Source organism: Pleurodeles waltl, chromosome 8, assembly GCF_031143425.1.
Source record: "Pleurodeles waltl isolate 20211129_DDA chromosome 8, aPleWal1.hap1.20221129, whole genome shotgun sequence".
NCBI lineage: Eukaryota > Metazoa > Chordata > Amphibia > Caudata > Salamandridae > Pleurodeles > Pleurodeles waltl.
In genome coordinates, this window is record NC_090447.1 from 2,644,399 (window position 1) to 2,665,044 (window position 20,646).

Sequence of the window (20,646 nt, forward strand, 5' to 3'; positions counted from 1 at the left end):
GTGACATAGCAGTAGCAGACGGCACTGCGAGGGGGGAGGGGGTGAGGGGGATGACCTGTAGGAGCAGGGGGCGTGGTGACATAGCAGTAGCAGACGGCACTGCGAGGCGAGAGAGGGTGAGGGGGATGACCTGTAGGAGCAGGGGGCGTGGTGACATAGCAGTAGCAGACGGCACTGCGAGGGGAGAGAGGGTGAGGGGGATGACCTGTAGGAGCAGGGGGCGCGGTGACATACAGGGAGTGCAGAATTATTAGGCAAATGAGTATTTTGACCACATCATCCTCTTTATGCATGTTGTCTTACTCCAAGCTGTATAGGCTCGAAAGCCTACTACCAATTAAGCATATTAGGTGATGTGCATCTCTGTAATGAGAAGGGGTGTGGTCTAATGACATCAACACCCTATATCAGGTGTGCATAATTATTAGGCAACTTCCTTTCCTTTGGCAAAATGGGTCAAAAGAAGGACTTGACAGGCTCAGAAAAGTCAAAAATAGTGAGATATCTTGCCAAGGGATGCAGCACTCTTAAAATTGCAAAGCTTCTGAAGCGTGATCATCAAACAATCAAGCGTTTCATTCAAAATAGTCAACAGGGTCGCAAGAAGCGTGTGGAAAAACCAAGGCGCAAAATAACTGCCCATGATCTGAGAAAAGTCAAGCGTGCAGCTGCCACGATGCCACTTGCCACCAGTTTGGCCATATTTCAGAGCTGCAACATCACTGGAGTGCCCAAAAGCACAAGGTGTGCAATACTCAGAGACATGGCCAAGGTAAGAAAGGCTGAAAGACGACCACCACTGAACAAGACACACAAGCTGAAACGTCAAGACTGGGCCAAGAAATATCTCAAGACTGATTTTTCTAAGGTTTTATGGACTGATGAAATGAGAGTGAGTCTTGATGGGCCAGATGGATGGGCCCGTGGCTGGATTGGTAAAGGGCAGAGAGCTCCAGTCCGACTCAGATGCCAGCAAGGTGGAGGTGGAGTACTGGTTTGGGCTGGTATCATCAAAGATGAGCTTGTGGGGCCTTTTCGGGTTGAGGATGGAGTCAAGCTCAACTCCCAGTCCTACTGCCAGTTCCTGGAAGACACCTTCTTTAAGCAGTGGTACAGGAAGAAGTCTGCATCCTTCAAGAAAAACATGATTTTCATGCAGGACAATGCTCCATCACACGCGTCCAAGTACTCCACAGCGTGGCTGGCAAGAAAGGGTATAAAAGAAGGAAATCTAATGACATGGCCTCCTTGTTCACCTGATCTGAACCCCATTGAGAACCTGTGGTCCATCATCAAATGTGAGATTTACAAGGAGGGAAAACAGTACACCTCTCTGAACAGTGTCTGGGAGGCTGTGGTTGCTGCTGCACTCAATGTTGATGGTGAACAGATCAAAACACTGACAGAATCCATGGATGGCAGGCTTTTGAGTGTCCTTGGAAAGAAAGGTGGCTATATTGGTCACTGATTTGTTTTTGTTTTGTTTTTGAATGTCAGAAATGTATATTTGTGAATGTTGAGATGTTATATTGGTTTCACTGGTAATGATAAATAATTGAAATGGGTATATATTTTTTTTTGTTAAGTTGCCTAATAATTATGCAAAGTGATAGTCACCTGCACACACAGATATCCCCCTAACATAGATAAAACTAAAAACAAACTAAAAACTACTTCCAAAAATATTCAGTTTTGATATTAATGAGTTTTTGGGGTTCATTGAGAACATGGTTGTTGTTCAATAATAAAATTAATCCTCAAAAATACAACTTGCCTAATAATTCTGCACTCCCTGTAGCAGTAGCAGACGGCACTGCGAGGGGAGAGAGGGTGAGGGGGAATCACCTGTAGGAGCAGGGGGCGTGGTGACATAGCAGTAGCAGACGGCACTGCGAGGGGAGAGAGGGTGAGGGGGATGACCTGTAGGAGTAGGGGGCGTGGTGACATAGCAGTAGCAGACGGCACTGCGAGGCGAGAGAGGGTGAGGGGGATGACCTGTAGGACCAGGGGGCGCGGTGACATAGCAGTAGCAGACGGCACTGCGAGGGGTGAGAGGGTGAGGGGGATGACCTGTAGGACCAGGGGGCGCGGTGACATAGCAGTAGCAGACGGCACTGCGAGGGGTGAGGGGGTGAGGGGGCTCACCTGCAGGAGCAGGGGGCGCGGTGACATAGCAGTAGTAGATGGCACTGTGAGGCGAGAGAGGGCGAGGGGGATGACCTGTAGGAGCAGGGGGCGTGGTGACATAGCAGTAGCAGACGGCACTGCGAGGGGAGAGAGGGGGTGAGGGGGATGACCTGTAGGAGCAGGGGGCGCGGTGACATAGCAGTAACAGACGGCACTGCGAGGCGAGAGGGGGCGAGGGGGAATCACCTTGAGGACTGGGGGCGCGGTGACATAGCAGTAGCAGACGGCACTGCGAGGCGAGAGAGGGTGAGGGGGATGACCTGTAGGAGCAGGGGGCGCGGTGACATAGCAGTAGCAGACGGCACTGCGAGGGGAGAGAGGGTGAGGGGGATGACCTGTAGGAGCAGGGGGCGCGGTGACATAGCAGTAACAGACGGCACTGCGAGGCGAGAGGGGGCGAGGGGGAATCACCTTGAGGACTGGGGGCGCGGTGACAGCAGTAGCAGACGGCACTGCGAGGCGAGAGGGGGTGAGGGGGATGACCTGTAGGAGCAGGGGGCGCGGTGACATAGCAGTAGCAGACGGCACTGCGAGGGGAGAGAGGGTGAGGGGGATGACCTGTAGGAGCAGGGGGCGCGGTGACATAGCAGTAACAGACGGCACTGCGAGGCGAGAGGGGGCGAGGGGGAATCACCTTGAGGACTGGGGGCGCGGTGACAGCAGTAGCAGACGGCACTGCGAGGCGAGAGGGGGTGAGGGGGATGACCTGTAGGAGCAGGGGGCGTGGTGACATAGCAGTAGCAGACGGCACTGCGAGGGGAGAGAGGGTGAGGGGGATGACCTGTAGGAGCAGGGGGCGTGGTGACATAGCAGTAGCAGACGGCACTGCGAGGCGAGAGAGGGTGAGGGGGATGACCTGTAGGAGCAGGGGGCGTGGTGACATAGCAGTAGCAGACGGCACTGCGAGGCGAGAGGGGGCGAGGGGGAATCACCTTGAGGACTGGGGGCGCGGTGACATAGCAGTAGCAGACGGCACTGCGAGGCGAGAGAGGGCGAGGGGGATGACCTGTAGGAGCAGGGGGCGTGGTGACATAGCAGTAGCAGACGGCACTGCGAGGCGAGAGAGGGCGAGGGGGATGACCTGTAGGAGCAGGGGGCGCGGTGACATAGCAGTAGCAGACGGCACTGCGAGGCGAGAGAGGGCGAGGGGGATGACCTGTAGGAGCAGGGGGCGTGGTGACATAGCAGCAGCAGACGGCACTGCGAGGGGAGAGGGGGTGAGGGGGATGACCTGTAGGAGCAGGGGGCGTGGTGACATAGCAGCAGCAGACGGCACTGCGAGGCGAGAGAGGGTGAGGGGGATGACCTGTAGGAGCAGGGTGCGCGGTGACATAGCAGCAGCAGACGGCACTGCGAGGCGAGAGGGGGTGAGGGGGATGACCTGTAGGAGCAGGGGGCGTGGTGACATAGCAGCAGCAGACGGCACTGCGAGGCGAGAGGGGGTGAGGGGGATGACCTGTAGGAGCAGGGGGCGTGGTGACATAGCAGAAGCAGACGGCACTGCGAGGGGAGAGGGGGTGAGGGGGATGACCTGTAGGAGCAGGGGGCGTGGTGACATAGCAGCAGCAGACGGCACTGCGAGGGGAGAGGGGGTGAGGGGGATGACCTGTAGGAGCAGGGGGCGTGGTGACATAGCAGCAGCAGACGGCACTGCGAGGCGAGAGAGGGTGAGGGGGATGACCTGTAGGAGCAGGGTGCGCGGTGACATAGCAGCAGCAGACGGCACTGCGAGGCGAGAGGGGGTGAGGGGGATGACCTGTAGGAGCAGGGGGCGTGGTGACATAGCAGCAGCAGACGGCACTGCGAGGCGAGAGGGGGTGAGGGGGATGACCTGTAGGAGCAGGGGGCGTGGTGACATAGCAGCAGCAGACGGCACTGCGAGGCGAAAGGGGGTGAGGGGGATGACCTGTAGGAGCAGGGGGCGCGGTGACAGCAGTAGCAGACGGCACTGCGAAGGGAGAGAGGGTGAGGGGGATGACCTGTAGGAGCAGGGGGCGCGGTGACATAGCAGTAGCAGACGGCACTGCGAGGCGAGAGGGGGTGAGGGGGATGACCTGTAGGAGCAGGGGGCGTGGTGACACAGCAGTAGCAGACGGCACTGCGAGGCGAGAGAGGGTGAGGGGGATGACCTGTAGGAGCAGGGGGCGCGGTGACATAGCAGTAGCAGACGGCACTGCGAGGGGTGAGGGGGTGAGGGGGCTCACCTGTAGGAGCAGGGGGCGTGGTGACACAGCAGTAGCAGACGGCACTGCGAGGCGAGAGAGGGTGAGGGGGAATCACCTGTAGGAGCAGGGGGCGCGGTGACATAGCAGTAGCAGACGGCACTGCGAGGGGAGAGAGGGTGAGGGGGATGACCTGTAGGAGCAGGGGGCGCGGTGACATAGCAGTAGCAGACGGCACTGCGAGGAGAGAGGGGGTGACGGTGGTTCACCTGTAGGAGCAGGGGGCGTGGTGACATAGCAGTAGCAGACGGCACTGCGAGGCGAGAGGGGGTGAGGGGGATGACCTGTAGGAGCAGGGGGCGTGGTGACATAGCAGTAGCAGACGCACTGCGAGGGGAGAGGGGGTGAGGGGGATGACCTGTAGGAGCAGGGGGCGTGGTGACATAGCAGTAGCAGACGCACTGCGAGGGGAGAGGGGGCGAGGGGGATGACCTGTAGGAGCAGGGGGCGCGGTGACATAGCAGTAGCAGACGGCACTGCGAGGCGAGAGGGGGTGAGGGGGATGACCTGTAGGAGCAGGGGGCGTGGTGACACAGCAGTAGCAGACGGCACTGCGAGGCGAGAGAGGGTGAGGGGGATGACCTGTAGGAGCAGGGGGCGCGGTGACATAGCAGTAGCAGACGGCACTGCGAGGGGTGAGGGGGTGAGGGGGCTCACCTGTAGGAGCAGGGGGCGTGGTGACACAGCAGTAGCAGACGGCACTGCGAGGCGAGAGAGGGTGAGGGGGAATCACCTGTAGGAGCAGGGGGCGCGGTGACATAGCAGTAGCAGACGGCACTGCGAGGGGAGAGAGGGTGAGGGGGATGACCTGTAGGAGCAGGGGGCGCGGTGACATAGCAGTAGCAGACGGCACTGCGAGGAGAGAGGGGGTGACGGTGGTTCACCTGTAGGAGCAGGGGGCGTGGTGACATAGCAGTAGCAGACGGCACTGCGAGGCGAGAGGGGGTGAGGGGGATGACCTGTAGGAGCAGGGGGCGTGGTGACATAGCAGTAGCAGACGCACTGCGAGGGGAGAGGGGGTGAGGGGGATGACCTGTAGGAGCAGGGGGCGTGGTGACATAGCAGTAGCAGACGCACTGCGAGGGGAGAGGGGGCGAGGGGGATGACCTGTAGGAGCAGGGGGCGTGGTGACATAGCAGTAGCAGACAGCACTGCGAGGGGAGAGGGGGTGAGGGGGATGACCTGTAGGAGCAGGGGGCGCGGTGACATAGCAGTAGCAGACGGCACTGCGAGGCGAGAGAGGGTGAGGGGGATGACCTGTAGGAGCAGGGGGCGTGGTGACATAGCAGTAGCAGACAGCACTGCGAGGGGAGAGGGGGTGAGGGGGATGACCTGTAGGAGCAGGGGGCGTGGTGACATAGCAGTAGCAGACGCACTGCGAGGGGAGAGGGGGCGAGGGGGATGACCTGTAGGAGCAGGGGGCGTGGTGACATAGCAGTAGCAGACGCACTGCGAGGCGAGAGAGGGTGAGGGGGATGACCTGTAGGAGCAGGGGGCGTGGTGACATAGCAGTAGCAGACAGCACTGCGAGGCGAGAGGGGGTGAAGAGGGATCACATGTAGGACTAGGGGGCATGGTGACATAGCAGTAGCAGACGACACTGCGAGGCGAGAGAGGGTGAGGGGGATGACCTGTAGGACCAGGGGGCGTGGTGACATAGCAGTAGCAGACGGCACTGCGAGGCGAGAGAGGGTGAGGGGGATGACCTGTAGGACCAGGGGGCGCGGTGACATAGCAGCAGCAGACGGCACTGCGAGGCGAGAGAGGGTGAGGGGGATGACCTGTAGGAGCAGGGGGCGTGGTGACATAGCAGTAGCAGACAGCACTGCATGCATGAATCGCAGCATACCTTTTCCCACTGTCCATTACCGGAACTGCCTGTGGTGGCGGCACCTGCTGCACGTAACAAGCCACGCACAGAGAGCATGTGCACTTTGTACATTGTCAGCCCACGGGCGTTACCAGGATAAAAACAAACACACGCTGACCAACATAAAAAAAAAAATAAGAGTAGGAAAGAAGAACGGGAATGCAGTGACATGGGAGGAAGTTGGAGGGAGGGAGGAAGTGTGCAATAAAATGCAAGCAGCAAGCTAAGGACGAGAGAAGCGCAATGTCTTTTTAGGCTGAAAACATCAAACTGCTCCAACTGTGAAGATGTCTGCACACAGACTCGGATCTGATCCCGGGGGACGGCCAGTTCGAAACACTGATAACAATGATTCACAGGACATCAAAGGCCAATGGGGGTTTAAAGTAGTGATGAGGGAGGGAGTGATTTGTGGACAGAGCAAAAATAAAAACGAAGCTTGCAAAATCACAAGCAGGAAAGAAAATAATAGTCCCCAAAAACGAACACTTAAGCCCTAAAGTGTAGAGATACCAGAAGTGCTGCGTGGCAGGAAACAATGCACAAAAGGAAGGTGCAAAGTAGCAGAATTCACCAATAGCAAGAACGTATTTTTAAAGGACAATGGAAGAGATTAATAAAAAGGTAATGGGCGGGATGTAAGCCCACAAAGTATAAACAATATGTCTCAAAGAGACTGCACAAGTGCTGTGTAGGCTTGATCTAAAAAGAGGAAAAAAAGAGAAAAGGGGCACAGCATGTGAATTTAGGAAAGATTAATGCTGTAAAACAATAGATGCCTGTTTTTCGTTAGGGTACGAGTGCTTTCATAAATTAACTTTTCAAAAGTCTTTTCTGAGTGTTTAGGAACTCACTGAGGAGTTCAGGCTTTTTCTGATGTCTAGCCATCCTGTTGGTATAGAGGTGGCCTGCCAGATGCTCCATTTAAAGAAGTGAAGTTACAGCCAGCAGCGTGCGGTCTTTTAGTGCTGCGTGCAGACCAACTGATGTTAGACTAGCTTCCGGCAACATATCAGAACTTTAAAGTGCAGCTGGTAAAGAGTTGTGCGGATGTCGGTGAAGGTCATTAATGTGCAAAGGGATATGGCATTTTCTTTAAAGCTTTTGATCCATGCTTTGGGAAACCGGCTCTCAGTACAGGATGGCTTGCAGAGGAGTTCATGGGGCTAAAGGGCCACCACATGGGGCTGATACTTTCAGGGTATCAGGCTGGCCTCACCTCTGTGGGGTGCAGGGGCTCAGAAAACGGTCTGTCCACATTGCAACGTGTCAAATGTCAGCCTCAATGGCTGCAGCGCTTTGTTGAAGAGATTTCTCTGATTTTCAGCTTTGGGTCACAATGGCATGCAGAGCTTGGTGCCTAGTCCTCGTGGAACTAAGAAGCGCTAAGTATCTGACACAAGGTCACAATCATCTCAGACTCTGGTGCTGCAGGGCAGATTCTCAGCATGTACCAGGTCTACGTCCTCATCATCAAGGTTATCTCCTCATCACCACGGCTACCTCATCGTCACCATGGCTAACTCCTCCTCACCAGGACAGGTTCTTAGCATGCACCAGGGCTACCCCCTCGTTATCACCAGGGCTACCTCCAAGTCACCAGGGCTACCTCCTTGTCCCCAGGGCAAGGTCTCAGCATACACCAGGGCTACATGCTCATCACCAAGGCAACCTCCTCATCACCAGGGCTCACGAGTGTACATGTGATCTCAGAGCTAGAGTATCGGTGCAACTCCGTTAAAAGGTATCTGTGGCTTCAGACAGAGCAACACTTCTTCTTTCAGTCATGTATTAAAAGCAGACATTCTGCTTGGTGCTTTGATGCACTCTTGGGGGAAGTAGAATCTACAGGGGGCATCGGAACAAGACATACTAGAAAGTGAAAGTGAGGGGCTTGGGCAGTCAGTGGTAAGTGCTCTTTGGTGCATGGGCCGTCAATGCTCAGTGTAGTCTGGGACACAGGCAGGAGGATGGCAGTCTGGTTTGCGTCGCTGGAGTCCGCCAACAAGCCTTGGAACACGCAAAGCTCGTGGATAGCAGAAAATGGCATTGCCCGGGACCAGGTGAACTCTACCCAGGAGGGTGTGTCGAAGGGGGCTCTCAGAAACTCAGAGAGACCGCAGAAGACCAGGCAGCGCACACAGGAGTCCCACAGCACGGGAACAAGGAAGGTGCAAAAGGAGGCTCATGCAGCACTATGACAAAGGCTCCAACACCGCCAGAGAACCAGTCAGGAAGCTGTGCGTCGCAGGACAGAGTGCTGGGGGCCGGAGCTGCAAGATGCACGAAGAACTTCGTGGAAGGATGCCAACAAGCCTTCTGTCCACCATCCGTGATGCAGGATCCACGTAGCTCAGCAGGAGAGGGGATCAACTCAGGCGGTCATCGTTGCAGTAGGTGCCTGCAGAAGCAGGTGAGTGACTTCTTCACCCCAAGGGAGATTCCTTCGCTCTTCTGGTGCAGGCTAAAGACGGGCTGTCCTCACAGGATGCACAACAGAGAACGGTGTTGCAGAAGGCGTCTTGCTTCTTTGTTGCAGTTTGTAGAGTTCCTGGAGGGTCCAGATGCAGTTTCATTGGTGAGAAGTTGAAGTGGAGGATGCAGAGGATTCCTGCTGGAGTCTTTCAATCCGAATCTGACGCACCACCCAAAGGAGAGACCCCAAATAGCCCTGAAAGGGGGATTGGTCAGCTAACCAGGTAAGCACCTATCAGGGGAGGGCTCTGACGTCACCTGCTGGCACTGGCCACTCAGATGCTCTCAGAGTTCCCTGACAACTTGGAATCCAAGATGGCTAATGCCTTGGACGCTCCGGAGGAGCTCTGAGCAGCACCCCTGGGGTGGTGACAGAAAAGAGGAGTGGTCACTCTACTTTCCTTTGTCCAGTTTCGCGCCAGAGCAGGGACTGGGGGTCCCTGAACCGGTGTAGACTGGATTATGCAAGGAGGGCACCAAATGTGCCCTTCAGAGCATTTCCGGTGGCTTGGGTAGGCTACTCTTACCAAGCCTGTAGCACCTATTTCCAAAGGGAGAGGGTGTAACACCCCTCTCCCAAAGGAAATCCTTTGTTCTGCCTTCCTGGGCTTGAGGTTTTCAAGCAACATGAGGGCAGAAACTTGTCAATGAGGTGGCAGCAGCTGGGGATGCCTGGAAAACCTCAGACAGCTGTAATGGCAGTACTGGAGGGTCTCCAAGGAGCCCCCTAAGTGACTGGGAGCATACAATCAATGCTTGCAAAAGCATGGGGGTATTATTCCTACATGATTGATACCAAACATGCCTATGTTCAGAGTTACCATTATGTAGCTGGACATAGGCAGTGACCTACATCCAGTATACGCTTAAAATGGCGTCCCCGAGCTCACGAACTCTGGAAAAATGGTCCTGGAGGTCGTGGGGGCACCTCTGTTAGTGCAGGGGTGCACTCACACACAGGTACTTTGCACCCTGCCCACAGGGCTGGAGGGCCCGCTATAGGGGTGACTTATAAGTGACCTGGTGCAGTGTAAAGTGGCAGTGAAAGGGTGCATGCACCTTTTCACACAGGCTGCAATGGCAGTCCTGCAGAACCCTTTGTGTGGGCTCCCTATGGGTGGCAGCATATATGTTGCAGCCCATAGGGATACCCTGAACCCCAAAGCCCTGGGTACCTAGGTAACATATACTAGGGACTTATAAGGGGGCACCAGTATGCCACCTGTGCATGAAATATTGTGTTAACAGTAACCAACAACCAATGTTAAAGGGAGACAGCATATCTACTGGGGTCCTGATTAGCAGGATCCCAGTAGACACAGTCAAGCACACTGACATCAGGCAGAATATGGGGTTAACCATGCCAAGAAAGAGGGTACTTTCCTACAAGCAGGCACTGAGAGAGCGTGCAGCAGCCGCTGAAAGAGACTGCCTCTACCAGAGACACCAGGCGCTGAGTGAGACGGTAGCAGGCGCTGAGTGAGACTGCCTCAACCAAAAACAGCAGATAATGAGGTGGTGCCTGTATCAGAAAGGCCAGATAACGAGGAAAAGAGCCTGGATCAGAGGGAGCAAATGAGGAGAGAGACAGTCTAGGAATCTGAAAGAGTGCATATGATGACTAATGAGAGAACATATGGTGCAGTGGAAAGTTTGCATCATCTGGAGGCATCTGCATCAGTTAAAATGTGGAACAGAGGGCGAACAGACTAAAATCTCTGATTTTTGATGCTGAAAATGGCAGGAGGTACATGTGCAGTGTTATTGACATGAGATACATGGGACGAACTAATGCCATGAGACGGGAGCAGAGGACATGAGACATAGAAAGATGGTGATGAGGTGCGCATGATACATCTGTGATGACATGACATGCAAGGCACTCTTTGCTGCTGCAGAGACTGACGCTTGCTTACCTGTGGTAGAGATTGTCACATGCTCAGTGTCTGAAGAGTTCAGTCGGTCCCTGAGATGTCCCTCCTGCTTTTCGTTGGACCACCAATGCTTCCTGAAGTCCATGGGAAGATTATCGGGCGACCCCTGCTCTTCACAGCGCTGTGAGTCCTGTGGCTCCTGCTTAAGCTGGACGGATGGACCTGAATCATCACTGGTCATTAGGAAGGCCTCAGATTTGAAGGTCACCAGCCCTGGGACAACCAAAAATGTATGAGAAAACACTCAATTCAATTTGCTTAATCATAAATCTCACAAGACGACTGCACGCCGTGTTCTCTGGGGCATGGACAGTCAGTGCTTAGTGTTCTCTTAGGCACAGGCAGTCAGTACTCTGTGTTCTCTGGGGTATAGCCAGTCAGTGGTTAATGTTCTCTGGGTCATGGAAAGTCAGTGCTCTGTGTTCTCTTGAGCATGGGCAGTCAGTGCTCAGTGTTCTCTGGGGCATGGCCAGTCAGTGCCCCAACGCACCCAGCCACACCAACCTTTTGCTCACCTGGACCCACACCAATGACGAGGACACCACCAATACCATGAGCACCATCCACTCCGGATCACCCTCTGACCCCTGCCCCTACCATGTCTTCAACAAAGCAAGCCACATCATAGCCCCCCAACTCCGTATGATCATCAACAGCTCCTTCGAGACCGCCACCTTCCCGGAAAGTTGGAAACACGCCAAAATCAAAGCCCTGCTAAAAAAAAACACAAAGCAGACCCCGGAAACCTCAAGAACTACCGGCCCATCTCCCTCTTTCCATTCCTGGCGGTCATCGAGAAGATCGGCAACAGTAAACTTACCCGCTTCCTGGAGGACAACAACACGCTAGACATCTCCCAATCCCGATTCCGCGGGAACCACAGCACCGAGACCGCACTCATCGCCGCAACCGGCGACATCAGGACCATGCTGGACAAAGGCGAAACCGCTGCCCTCATCCTCCTAGACCTCTCCGCAGCCTTCAACACCGTCTGTCACCACACCCTCCGCACACGCCTCTACGATGTTGGAATCCGCCACAAGGCCCTGGACTGGATCACATCTTTCTTCTCCAGTAGAACTCAGAGAGTCCGCCTCCCTCCTTTCCTGTCTGAAGCCATCAAGACCATCTGCGGCATTCCCCAAGGATCCTCTCTCAGCCCAACTCTTTTTAACATCTCCATGGCTCCGCTCGCCAACATCGTCCCATCTCACAGCCTCAACATCGTCTCCTATGCAGACGACACCCAGCTGATGCTCTCACTCACCAGGGACCCCACCACTGCAGAGACCAATCTCCATGACGGATTGCATGCTATCGCCAACTGGATGGAGAAGAGCCACCTCAAACTGAACTCGGACAAGGCTGAGATCCTCATCCTCGGCTCCAACCACTCCGCATTGGATGACTCCTGGTGGCCAGCCACCCTAGGAACCGCACCAACTCCCACCACCCACGCATGCAACCTAGGTTTCATCCTAAACTCATTGTACACCATGACCCAGCAAGTCAACGCCGTCTCATCTTCCTGCTTCAGCACCTTCCGCATGCTCCGCAAGATCTTCAGATGGATCCCCATCGAAACCAGAAGGACGGTTACCCACGCCCTCGTCAGCAGCAGACTGGACTACGGCAACCTGCTCTACGCGGGAACAACGGAACAAGCTCCAGAAGAAACTGCAACGTATACAGAACGCCTCCGCACGCCTCATCATCAACATCCCACGCCACAACCACATCTTAGCCCACCTCAGAGACCTACACTGGCTCCGAGTCACCTTCAAACTCCTCATCCACGCCCACAAAGCTCTCCACAACGCAGGCCCTGCCTACCTCAATGATAGACTCACCTTCCAAGTGCCCATCCACCAACTCAGATCCGTCAACCTCGCCCTTGCCACCGTTTCCCGCATCCATCGAACTACAGCTGGCGGCAGATCGTTTTCCCACCTTGCTGCCAAAACCTGGAACTCCCTACCTGTCCACCTATGACAGACCCAGGACCTCCTAACCTTCAGGAAACGCCTCAAGACCTGGTTATTCAAGCAGTAGCAACCCTCCCCCCCAGCGCCTTGAGACCCTAACGGGTGAGTAGCGCGCTTTACAAGTGATTGATTGATTGATTAATTGTTTTCTGGGGCATGCGCAGTCAGTGGTTAGTGTTCTCTGTGCCATGGCCAGTCAGTGCTCAGTGTTTTCTGGGGCATGGACAGTCAGGTCTCTGGTGTTCTCTGTGGCATGGACAGTCAGGGCGCTGGTGTTCTCTGGGGCACCAGCAGTCAGTGCTCAGTGTTAGGCAGTCAGTGGTCAACAGCAACCAAAGCTGTTGCAGTATGCAACCAGGAATTGCCTACGCAATTTAGACTCTAAGGTCGTTATGTGTTGTGGACATGTTTTATTCCTCCCCCCACACGAGAGATAAAAGTATCAGAAATGTGGCCTCACGTTGATACTGCTAAAGTAAATTATGACAAGCTGAGCAGACTAAAGGTGCTCCTGTTCCAAAAGAAGTCACGTTGACATCAGCTAGAGAGACGTATATTCTCCAGATTGCGAGATCATCAGCCCAGATACAATCCCTGTAAGATACCATCTTCCCAAAGCACCTTTGAGAGCTGGTATCTAGAATGTTCAATGCTTCAAGCACTGCGGGGATTGTCCATTTCTTTAAGGCTGTTGGGTCTGGACTTGTGTTCATCTTGCAGACTGTCTTCAGAGTCATTTCATTGGCCATCCACTAACTCTTTTCAAGTGCGTTTAGCGGCTTGATTGGCGGAATACTGCTGCTATTTCTTCTGATTCGCAGTGGTTGTGTCTTTCCAGATACGCGAAGCAATGAAGCCACTGACACCAGCTCCGCTGTGTTGTGAACGCATGGTTCAGGTGTTTAATGCTCCGTTGCTGGAGGAAGTGGAGCGTGATTAGTCACTGTCATTTCAACCACTCCTATGGTGCGTGCAACCAGTCTATCGCGGCGTATGGTGCCTCTTTGAACATTTGCCTACAGTGTGTCTTGCTGTTACGCCAGTGCCCCGTACGGACCAAGCACTGCTGATGTCCCCGATGAGGGTTCATTCACAGTCGTGCCTCTTGAGACTAAGGCTGATTCGCGAGGATCAGGCTCTTTTTGGGACTGTGGAGAGTGCCACTCCTGCAGGTGGACCCGCACAAGAGACTGCCACGCACGACTGCTCCGTGGACCTGTCTGTCTATCCTGTCTTCGATCTAACATCTGACGATGTGGCCTCTTTGCTGAGGTCCTTTCCATTCGATGGCTTCAAAGATGCTCTGCAAGATCATGACTCTGTTAAATGGATTTGATGATTGGCTTATTGTACCAAATTCTAATTTTACCCTTACTCTGGCTTGCTGTGCTTGTCCATGGTCAACATTGTATCTTTTTGTATGTTGTTTAGCTATTGATTTTTTAACGCGTTTTTAAATGTGATTTTGTACCTGGCTTTATGCTTTTAGTTTTTAGTCCAGAGCACCTTTAGCAATGGATTCATTTACCTTCGCTGGCGTCAACTTATGACGTCAGACTTGTTACGGCAATGGGGAGGGTGTAGTGAAACCTATCTTGTTTCAATGGGAAACAGGGGTTAGATCAGCCTCTGGCTTGCAGACTCGTGCCCCCGTCACCTAGTGACTTTTACCCTACTTAGTTTGCTCTGTTTTAGGCAATTATTTAATTGTATGTTTTCAAGATGGCTGCATTGTTTCTAATTAGGCCAATGTTTTAGTTTCACGTTATCAGTGCCACAGCGCTAAGGCATCAATATCAAGCGACAAAGATAAACACACTGTAGGTGTTCACATTAGGTACTTTCCCACTTCACGCCTTCAAGGGATTGTGTACATAAATTACAGTCCCAAGCCTGTCTTGTTGTCTATTGTTTGGGAACAGACCTACGTCAGGGGTCCAAGCAGATCTTTATAAATGCACCTCAGATAGTCAGAGGGATTCCGACCAGATGCCATGGCTGCTATTGATGCTGCACGTCGCCTTGACGCTGACCCAGTCTTCGGGTCCTTAGGAGTCTGAGCTAGAGACCTCATTCCAAGGTAATGAGGGTTGGGGGGCTCTTCTCACGGACATGGCATTGGCAGATTGTTGGAAAATGGGTTATTGGTAGGGCAGGTAGGTACCTACACCTAGCAACAAGCCACTAACCTCCACATAGGTACAGTTAGGTCTCAGTAAATTAATCCCAGCTCTACCCTTGGTAGCTTGGCATCGAGCGTCAAGGCTTAACTTAGGAGACAAAGTGTAAAGCATTCAAATATCACAAAACAGTAATTAAATAAAACACAAGAAACAGTTTAAAAATCCAAAACCAATTTATAAAAATAGCTTATATTTTTATCTTTAAAATGACACAAAAACGATTAAAATCGGTTCAGGGGAACCGGAGATATGAATTTTTAAAGTATTATTATTTTCTAGCGCTTAGAAACAAAAAGCGCCAATCGGGTCATCTGGTTGCACCAGGACCGGGGCAAAGTCAAACTTTCAGGCCGACCGCGATGGAGCCCTGCTCGGCTACAAGTCGCGGGAGGCCTCGGTTAAAAAGTTACCTTCTGACTTAGTCTCTTTTTTGATGTTTTTCTTCCCCGGGACGAACCTGCCAGTTGAATCCGACCTCCTGGAGCCCTTGTCCGGATACGCAAAGTCGGTTTCCTCGGTGGTGATTTTTACCTTCGGACTTAAGTCGTTTTTTCGAGATGAAAATCCTTCGACCGGGGTAAACCTGGATCTTGATCCGACGTCCATGGAGCCCTTCTCGGATACGATGGCTGGGAGGTCCCGGTCAACTTTTTACGTTCGGACTTAGGGCCTGATTATAACCTTGGCGGACGGCGGAGGCCGTCCGCCAAGGTTCCGCCGCCAAATGACCGCACCGCGGTCACAAGACCGCGGCGGCCATTCTAACATTTCCTCTGGGCCGGCGGGCGCTCTCCAAAAGAGCACCCGCCGGGCCAGAGGAAATGCCCCTGCAACGAGGACGCCGGCTCAGAATTGAGCCGGCGTAGTTGCAGGGGTGCGACGGGTGCAGTTTGCACCCGTCGCGTATTTCATTGTCTGCATGGCAGACACTGAAATACTTTGCGGGGCCCTCTTACGGGGGCCCCTGCCGTGCCCATGCCATTGGCATGGGCACGGCAGGGGCCCCCAGGGGCCCCGCGGCACCCCCTACCGCCATCCTGTTCATGGCGGGATTCCCGCCATGAACAGGATGGCGGTAGGGGCTGTCAGAATCCTCATGGCGGCGGAGCGCGCTCCGCCGCCATGAAGGATTCCCCCGAGCAGCGGTAAGTCGGCGGGAGCCCGCCGACTTGCCGCTTCTGACCGCGGCTGAACCGCCGCGGTCAGAATGCTCGTGGGAGCACCGCCAGCCTGTTGGCGGTGCTCCCGTGGTCGGTGGCTTGGCCGCCAGGGTCAGAATGACCCCCTTAGTCTCTTTTTTGGATGTTTTTCTTTACCGGGATGAACCACGAAGTCAGGCCGGGTCGCGGTTGAGGCAAGCCGGCTAGAATTTCCGCGTCGGGTCGGTCCCTCTCTGGAGCTTTTTTCCAAAAATTCTCAAATCTTTTCCAAACTTCTGGGGCTTCACCCAGATGTTCTTTTAAGGTTCTTTTGGGGTCCACAGCTCACCCCAATGGTTCAGAAGTTCTGTGATGGTCCTTGGGGGGTGCGGACTTCAACTCCCAGAATGCACCTGGCGCAAACTCCTTTTTGGCCACTGGACAGTGGTCAGCTGGTCGCTTTCTTCAGGAGTTGGTGCAGGGGACTCTGGTTAGCAATTTTTCACCTGTAGCAAACAGGGAGTCCCTCCTTGAACCAGTTGAAGCCAGGCAAAGTCCTTCTTGTGGTGAAGCCCAAGTGTGCAGCAGGTGCAGTCCTTCTGAGTGCAGGTTCCAGGTGCAGGCCAGGGGTCCAGCAGGGCAGTCCTTCTTCTCCTTTAGTTCCTTTCTTGTTGAAATCTGGTAGGGATCTGAGGTGTGGGTGCAGGTCTGCCAGTTTTATCCTTGCTCCTGGGTGAAAAGCAGGGGGCCCTGGTTCTCCAATCAGGGACAGGGTCGTCCCCCTGTGATGACCACTTCCTGGGAAGTGTGGCAAAAATCCATCCCAGAAGGCAACAGTCTCTAAAAATCCAACATGGATGAATCTGATTTTTGGAGGTTACATCTGGCTGAGCCCACCCACTGGTGTGGCTAAAAATCATAAACACACCCCTCTCCTGCCCTCTCCTAATCTAATCAAGGGGGCACCTAATTGTCTGGGGTTGCAGGATGTGGGGGTGTTGCTGGGTGCTGCAAATGTCCTTCTCTGCCTTTGAAGACCAGTTTGGCAGCCCTCCCCCTTCCTGCCTCACCATCTGCTGAGGGGAGATTCTCTCCCCCAAGCACATTCCTTTGTGTGAAGTCAGGCCACTTCACACCTAATCAAGGCAGCTTGGCCAAGCTGCTGCAGGCTGGCCAATCAGAGCACAGCAGCAAAAACAATGCAGAGCTGAAATTGGCAACTTTTTAGGTAAAGTCTAAACTTTTTACCTGGACAAGTTATATTAAATCCAACAACTGGAAGTTGTGGGATTTATTACAACAATCAATTTGATACCAAATTCTTGGTATGTAACATTTAAGGAGACTTTAAAATTTAAAATAAAGTCTGCCCATTCTAGCCTATGAAGGCCATTTACTTCAATGAGGGAAACACGAATTTGGCTGTTTTTACCTCACCAGGGCTTATAAATCTATTTTTATAAAGTCCCTGCTTATAGTTACATGGCACCCAGCCCTAGGGGCACATAGGGCACACCTTAGGGGTGACTTATATGTAAAAATAAGGTAGTTTAAGACTTTGGAAGTACCTTTAATTCCAAAGTCGAATTTGCATATAACTTTAATTTAAAAGCAGCCAGCAAGGCAGGCTTGCTTTTAAAATGACACTGGGCACCTCAGCAATGCACCTAGGTGTGCACCACCTATGCTGTGGTCCCTAAACCTACATGCCCTACCATATACTAGGGACTTATAGGTAGGTTAACTTAGCCAATTATAATTAGCCTAATTTGCATATCCATTTTACACAGAGCACAGGCCCTGGGACTGGTTAGCAGTACCCAGGGCACCATCAGAGTCAGGAAAACACCAGCATAAAGTGGAAAATGGGGGCAAAAAGTTATGGGGCCTCTGCAATCAGCCCTGTTTTCTCACACAACCCCCCCCCCCAGCCCAAACGCCCAGGAGACTCAGCCCAACCCTGGGAGAGTCTTCCTGGCTTGTTAGGCGAGGAAGACAGTGAAGAAAACTGGCTGTCCCTTTGCAGGGCCTACTCTGCCTTATATCCTCCTGTCAGGGTCACTCCCTCTGGGTAGTGAACCCACCCCAACAATGAAAGGACCCATTTCAAACTGAAACTTCCCGCTAGGGGGGTCTTCCTCCTCTCTCTCTGCCAACTTGGGTAGTGAGGTGCCCACCTCCCCTACTCCTAACTTTGCTAGGGCAACACCTAGCTTACACAAAGAGGTCACCCAACACTTGAGCAACCCCACCATGACCAATAGGGTCAGGGGGCCTACTTTGCTATTGGCCCTGGGGTCTGCCTCCCAGGCCAAGTACAGTGCTGCCAGGAAGGCTAGCACCCAGCAGAGGCTACTGACAGCTGTCAGTACCCAGAACCACACCCTAAGCTCTCCACTGACAGGTGGCTGAGCTGCTTTAGGGGCATCGTTGGGGTCCTGGCACCCCTCTTGCTGTCTAGAGTGGGGGGCTACCACCTCCTGTGGCAGACACCCTCCTTCCACTCTCCCTTCTGTCAGTGCAGGGGCAACACCCTGCATCTGGACAGCTGCCTGACTACTCAGGACTTCCTTGGGGTCAGGGGAGGCCTCACCAGTGCCAACTCTGGGCTCCCCCCCAACTGGGGCAGAAGGCCTTTGGCTCCCTGGAACTCTCTTTAAGAGTGGCCTACCCTTCCTTTTCTTCTTTCCTTTTCTTGGGGACCCCTGTCTCCTAACTGTAGGGACTGACTCCCCAGGACTTTGGGTTGGGGGGGCGCCCTGGGCGACCACCCCATCTGTGACCAGACTCACCTCTGGGAGGTCATTGCCCAGGATACAATCTAGGGGAAGGTCAGCACTGACTACCACCCTAATCCAGTCAAGGATACCCTCCCTCTCTAGGGGCACTATGGCTACAGGTTTGGAGGTGACCTCCCCTGTGGCTATCCTGACTTTCTTTGTCTTTCCTGGGACATACATGTCTGGGGTCACTAACCGGTCACTCACTATAGTGTGACTGGCACAGGTGTCTCTCAGGCCAGTGGTAGGGATCCCATTCACTTGAATGTGGTGGAAGTGCCTACTCCCACCCTCAGGGATCACCAGCTTACCATCTGGTCCTGTCTCCCAGCACAATGCTAGGAGGACTTCATCATCTGAGGAATCCTCCTCTATGGCTACACTGGACAGCCCAGTGCTAACCACCTTCCTTGGACAGGATGCATCTCCTCTGAAGTGACCTGTCTGCTGACAGTCAAAGCAAGCCCTACTGTCCAAGAGTTTTTTTAACCCTGGGTCTCCCTGTCTCTGCTTGTCAGAGTGGGAGTGGGATTTACTCTCCTCCTTCTTAGGGTTCTGGGGTACAGAGGGAGTCTCTGTGGTGGGCTTACCACCTCCCTCCTTAGGTTTTTGGGGACCTGTCCCCCCCTTCTTGGAGTCTCCCCCCTGGGACTTGACAACCACCCTGGTTCTCAACCACTCATCAGCTGCCTCCCCTAGCTCTCTAGGGTTGGTCTGCTTAGAGTCCACTAGATGCTGGCGTAACCTTTCTTGGATACAATTGGTCAAGATGTGCTCTCTCATGATCAGATTGTATAACCCCTCATAAGTATCTACTTCGTTACCAATAATCCAGCCCTCTAGTGCCTTTAGTGAAATGTCCACAAAGTCAACCCAAGACTGGGAACTGACCTTCTGGGTGTCCCTGAACTTCATTCTATATTGCTCTGGGGTCAGACCAAACTTCTTGGCTAAGCACCTCTTCATACTAGGGTATGAATCTGCCTCCTCCCCCCTTAAGGTCAGAAGCCTATCCCTCCCTGAGTTGGGAACTAACTCCCAAAGAAGTGAACCCCAGTACTGAGGCTTGACTCTCCTCATCTGGAGTGCCCTCTCAAAGGCCCCCAGCCACTTATCTATGTCATCCCCCTCTACATAAGCAGGAACTACCCCCTTGGGTAATCTGGGGCAAACTCCCCCACCCATGGACACCTCAGCTTCTTTATCGCTGCTTCCATCTCTTTTCTCTTTGTATGCCCACTTTTTCTTTTCTAGGGCCAGCTTCTCTGCTTCCAAAGCTATGTATGCTAGCTGGGCCTCCAGCTCTCTTTCTCTGATGGATGGGTTCTCTCCTCCTGAAAGGACCCCCTTCCCACCACTAGCTTTGGGTCTGCCCCTAGTGACTGTATCTACTGAGGACCGTTCTTCCTCATCCTCACTTAGGCTCAGATGCCTTCCCTCCCCTGAGTGGTTAGAGCTTGCATCCTCCCTACTTTCTCCCTCCACTGGAGCTTCTTCTGACTCTACCTCTTGGGCCTCAGCCCATGCTGTCAGGGATGTGATCAGGATTTGCTTCCTGAGATCAGTGGTTGCAGGCAACCCTCTTTCAATACACAACCCCCTAAGCTGGACTACTGTCAGTGTGGGTAGGCTAGCCAGATCAAGCTCCATGGTTCCCTAGTTTTGTGTCAACAAAAACTTTTTGCAAAAATTGGAAACAAGAATTTAGAAAAATTAAAAAAATTCAATAATTGAAATTAATCCAAATTAAAAATTAAAAACAATTTTTGCACTAGGACAATTTAAAGGATTTTTAATTTGTTTTACCTAAAACTGTAACGTGATATTGAACACAAGTACAGGATCCCGTTGCTGCCTCCAATTATGTTGGA

General features: G+C 53.3%; 1 protein-coding gene across 1 annotated transcript in view; it reads right to left on the reverse strand.

The window, feature by feature from the left end:
* Positions 1–20,646, reverse strand: part of LOC138249653 (zinc finger protein 850-like) — a 438,254-nt gene that overhangs the window by 259,632 nt on the left and 157,976 nt on the right. Inside the window, exon 4 of the mRNA XM_069203611.1 lies at positions 10,671–10,901. Coding sequence (XP_069059712.1) covers positions 10,671–10,901 — 231 coding nt within the window. The remainder of the gene's footprint in view (positions 1–10,670; positions 10,902–20,646) is intronic.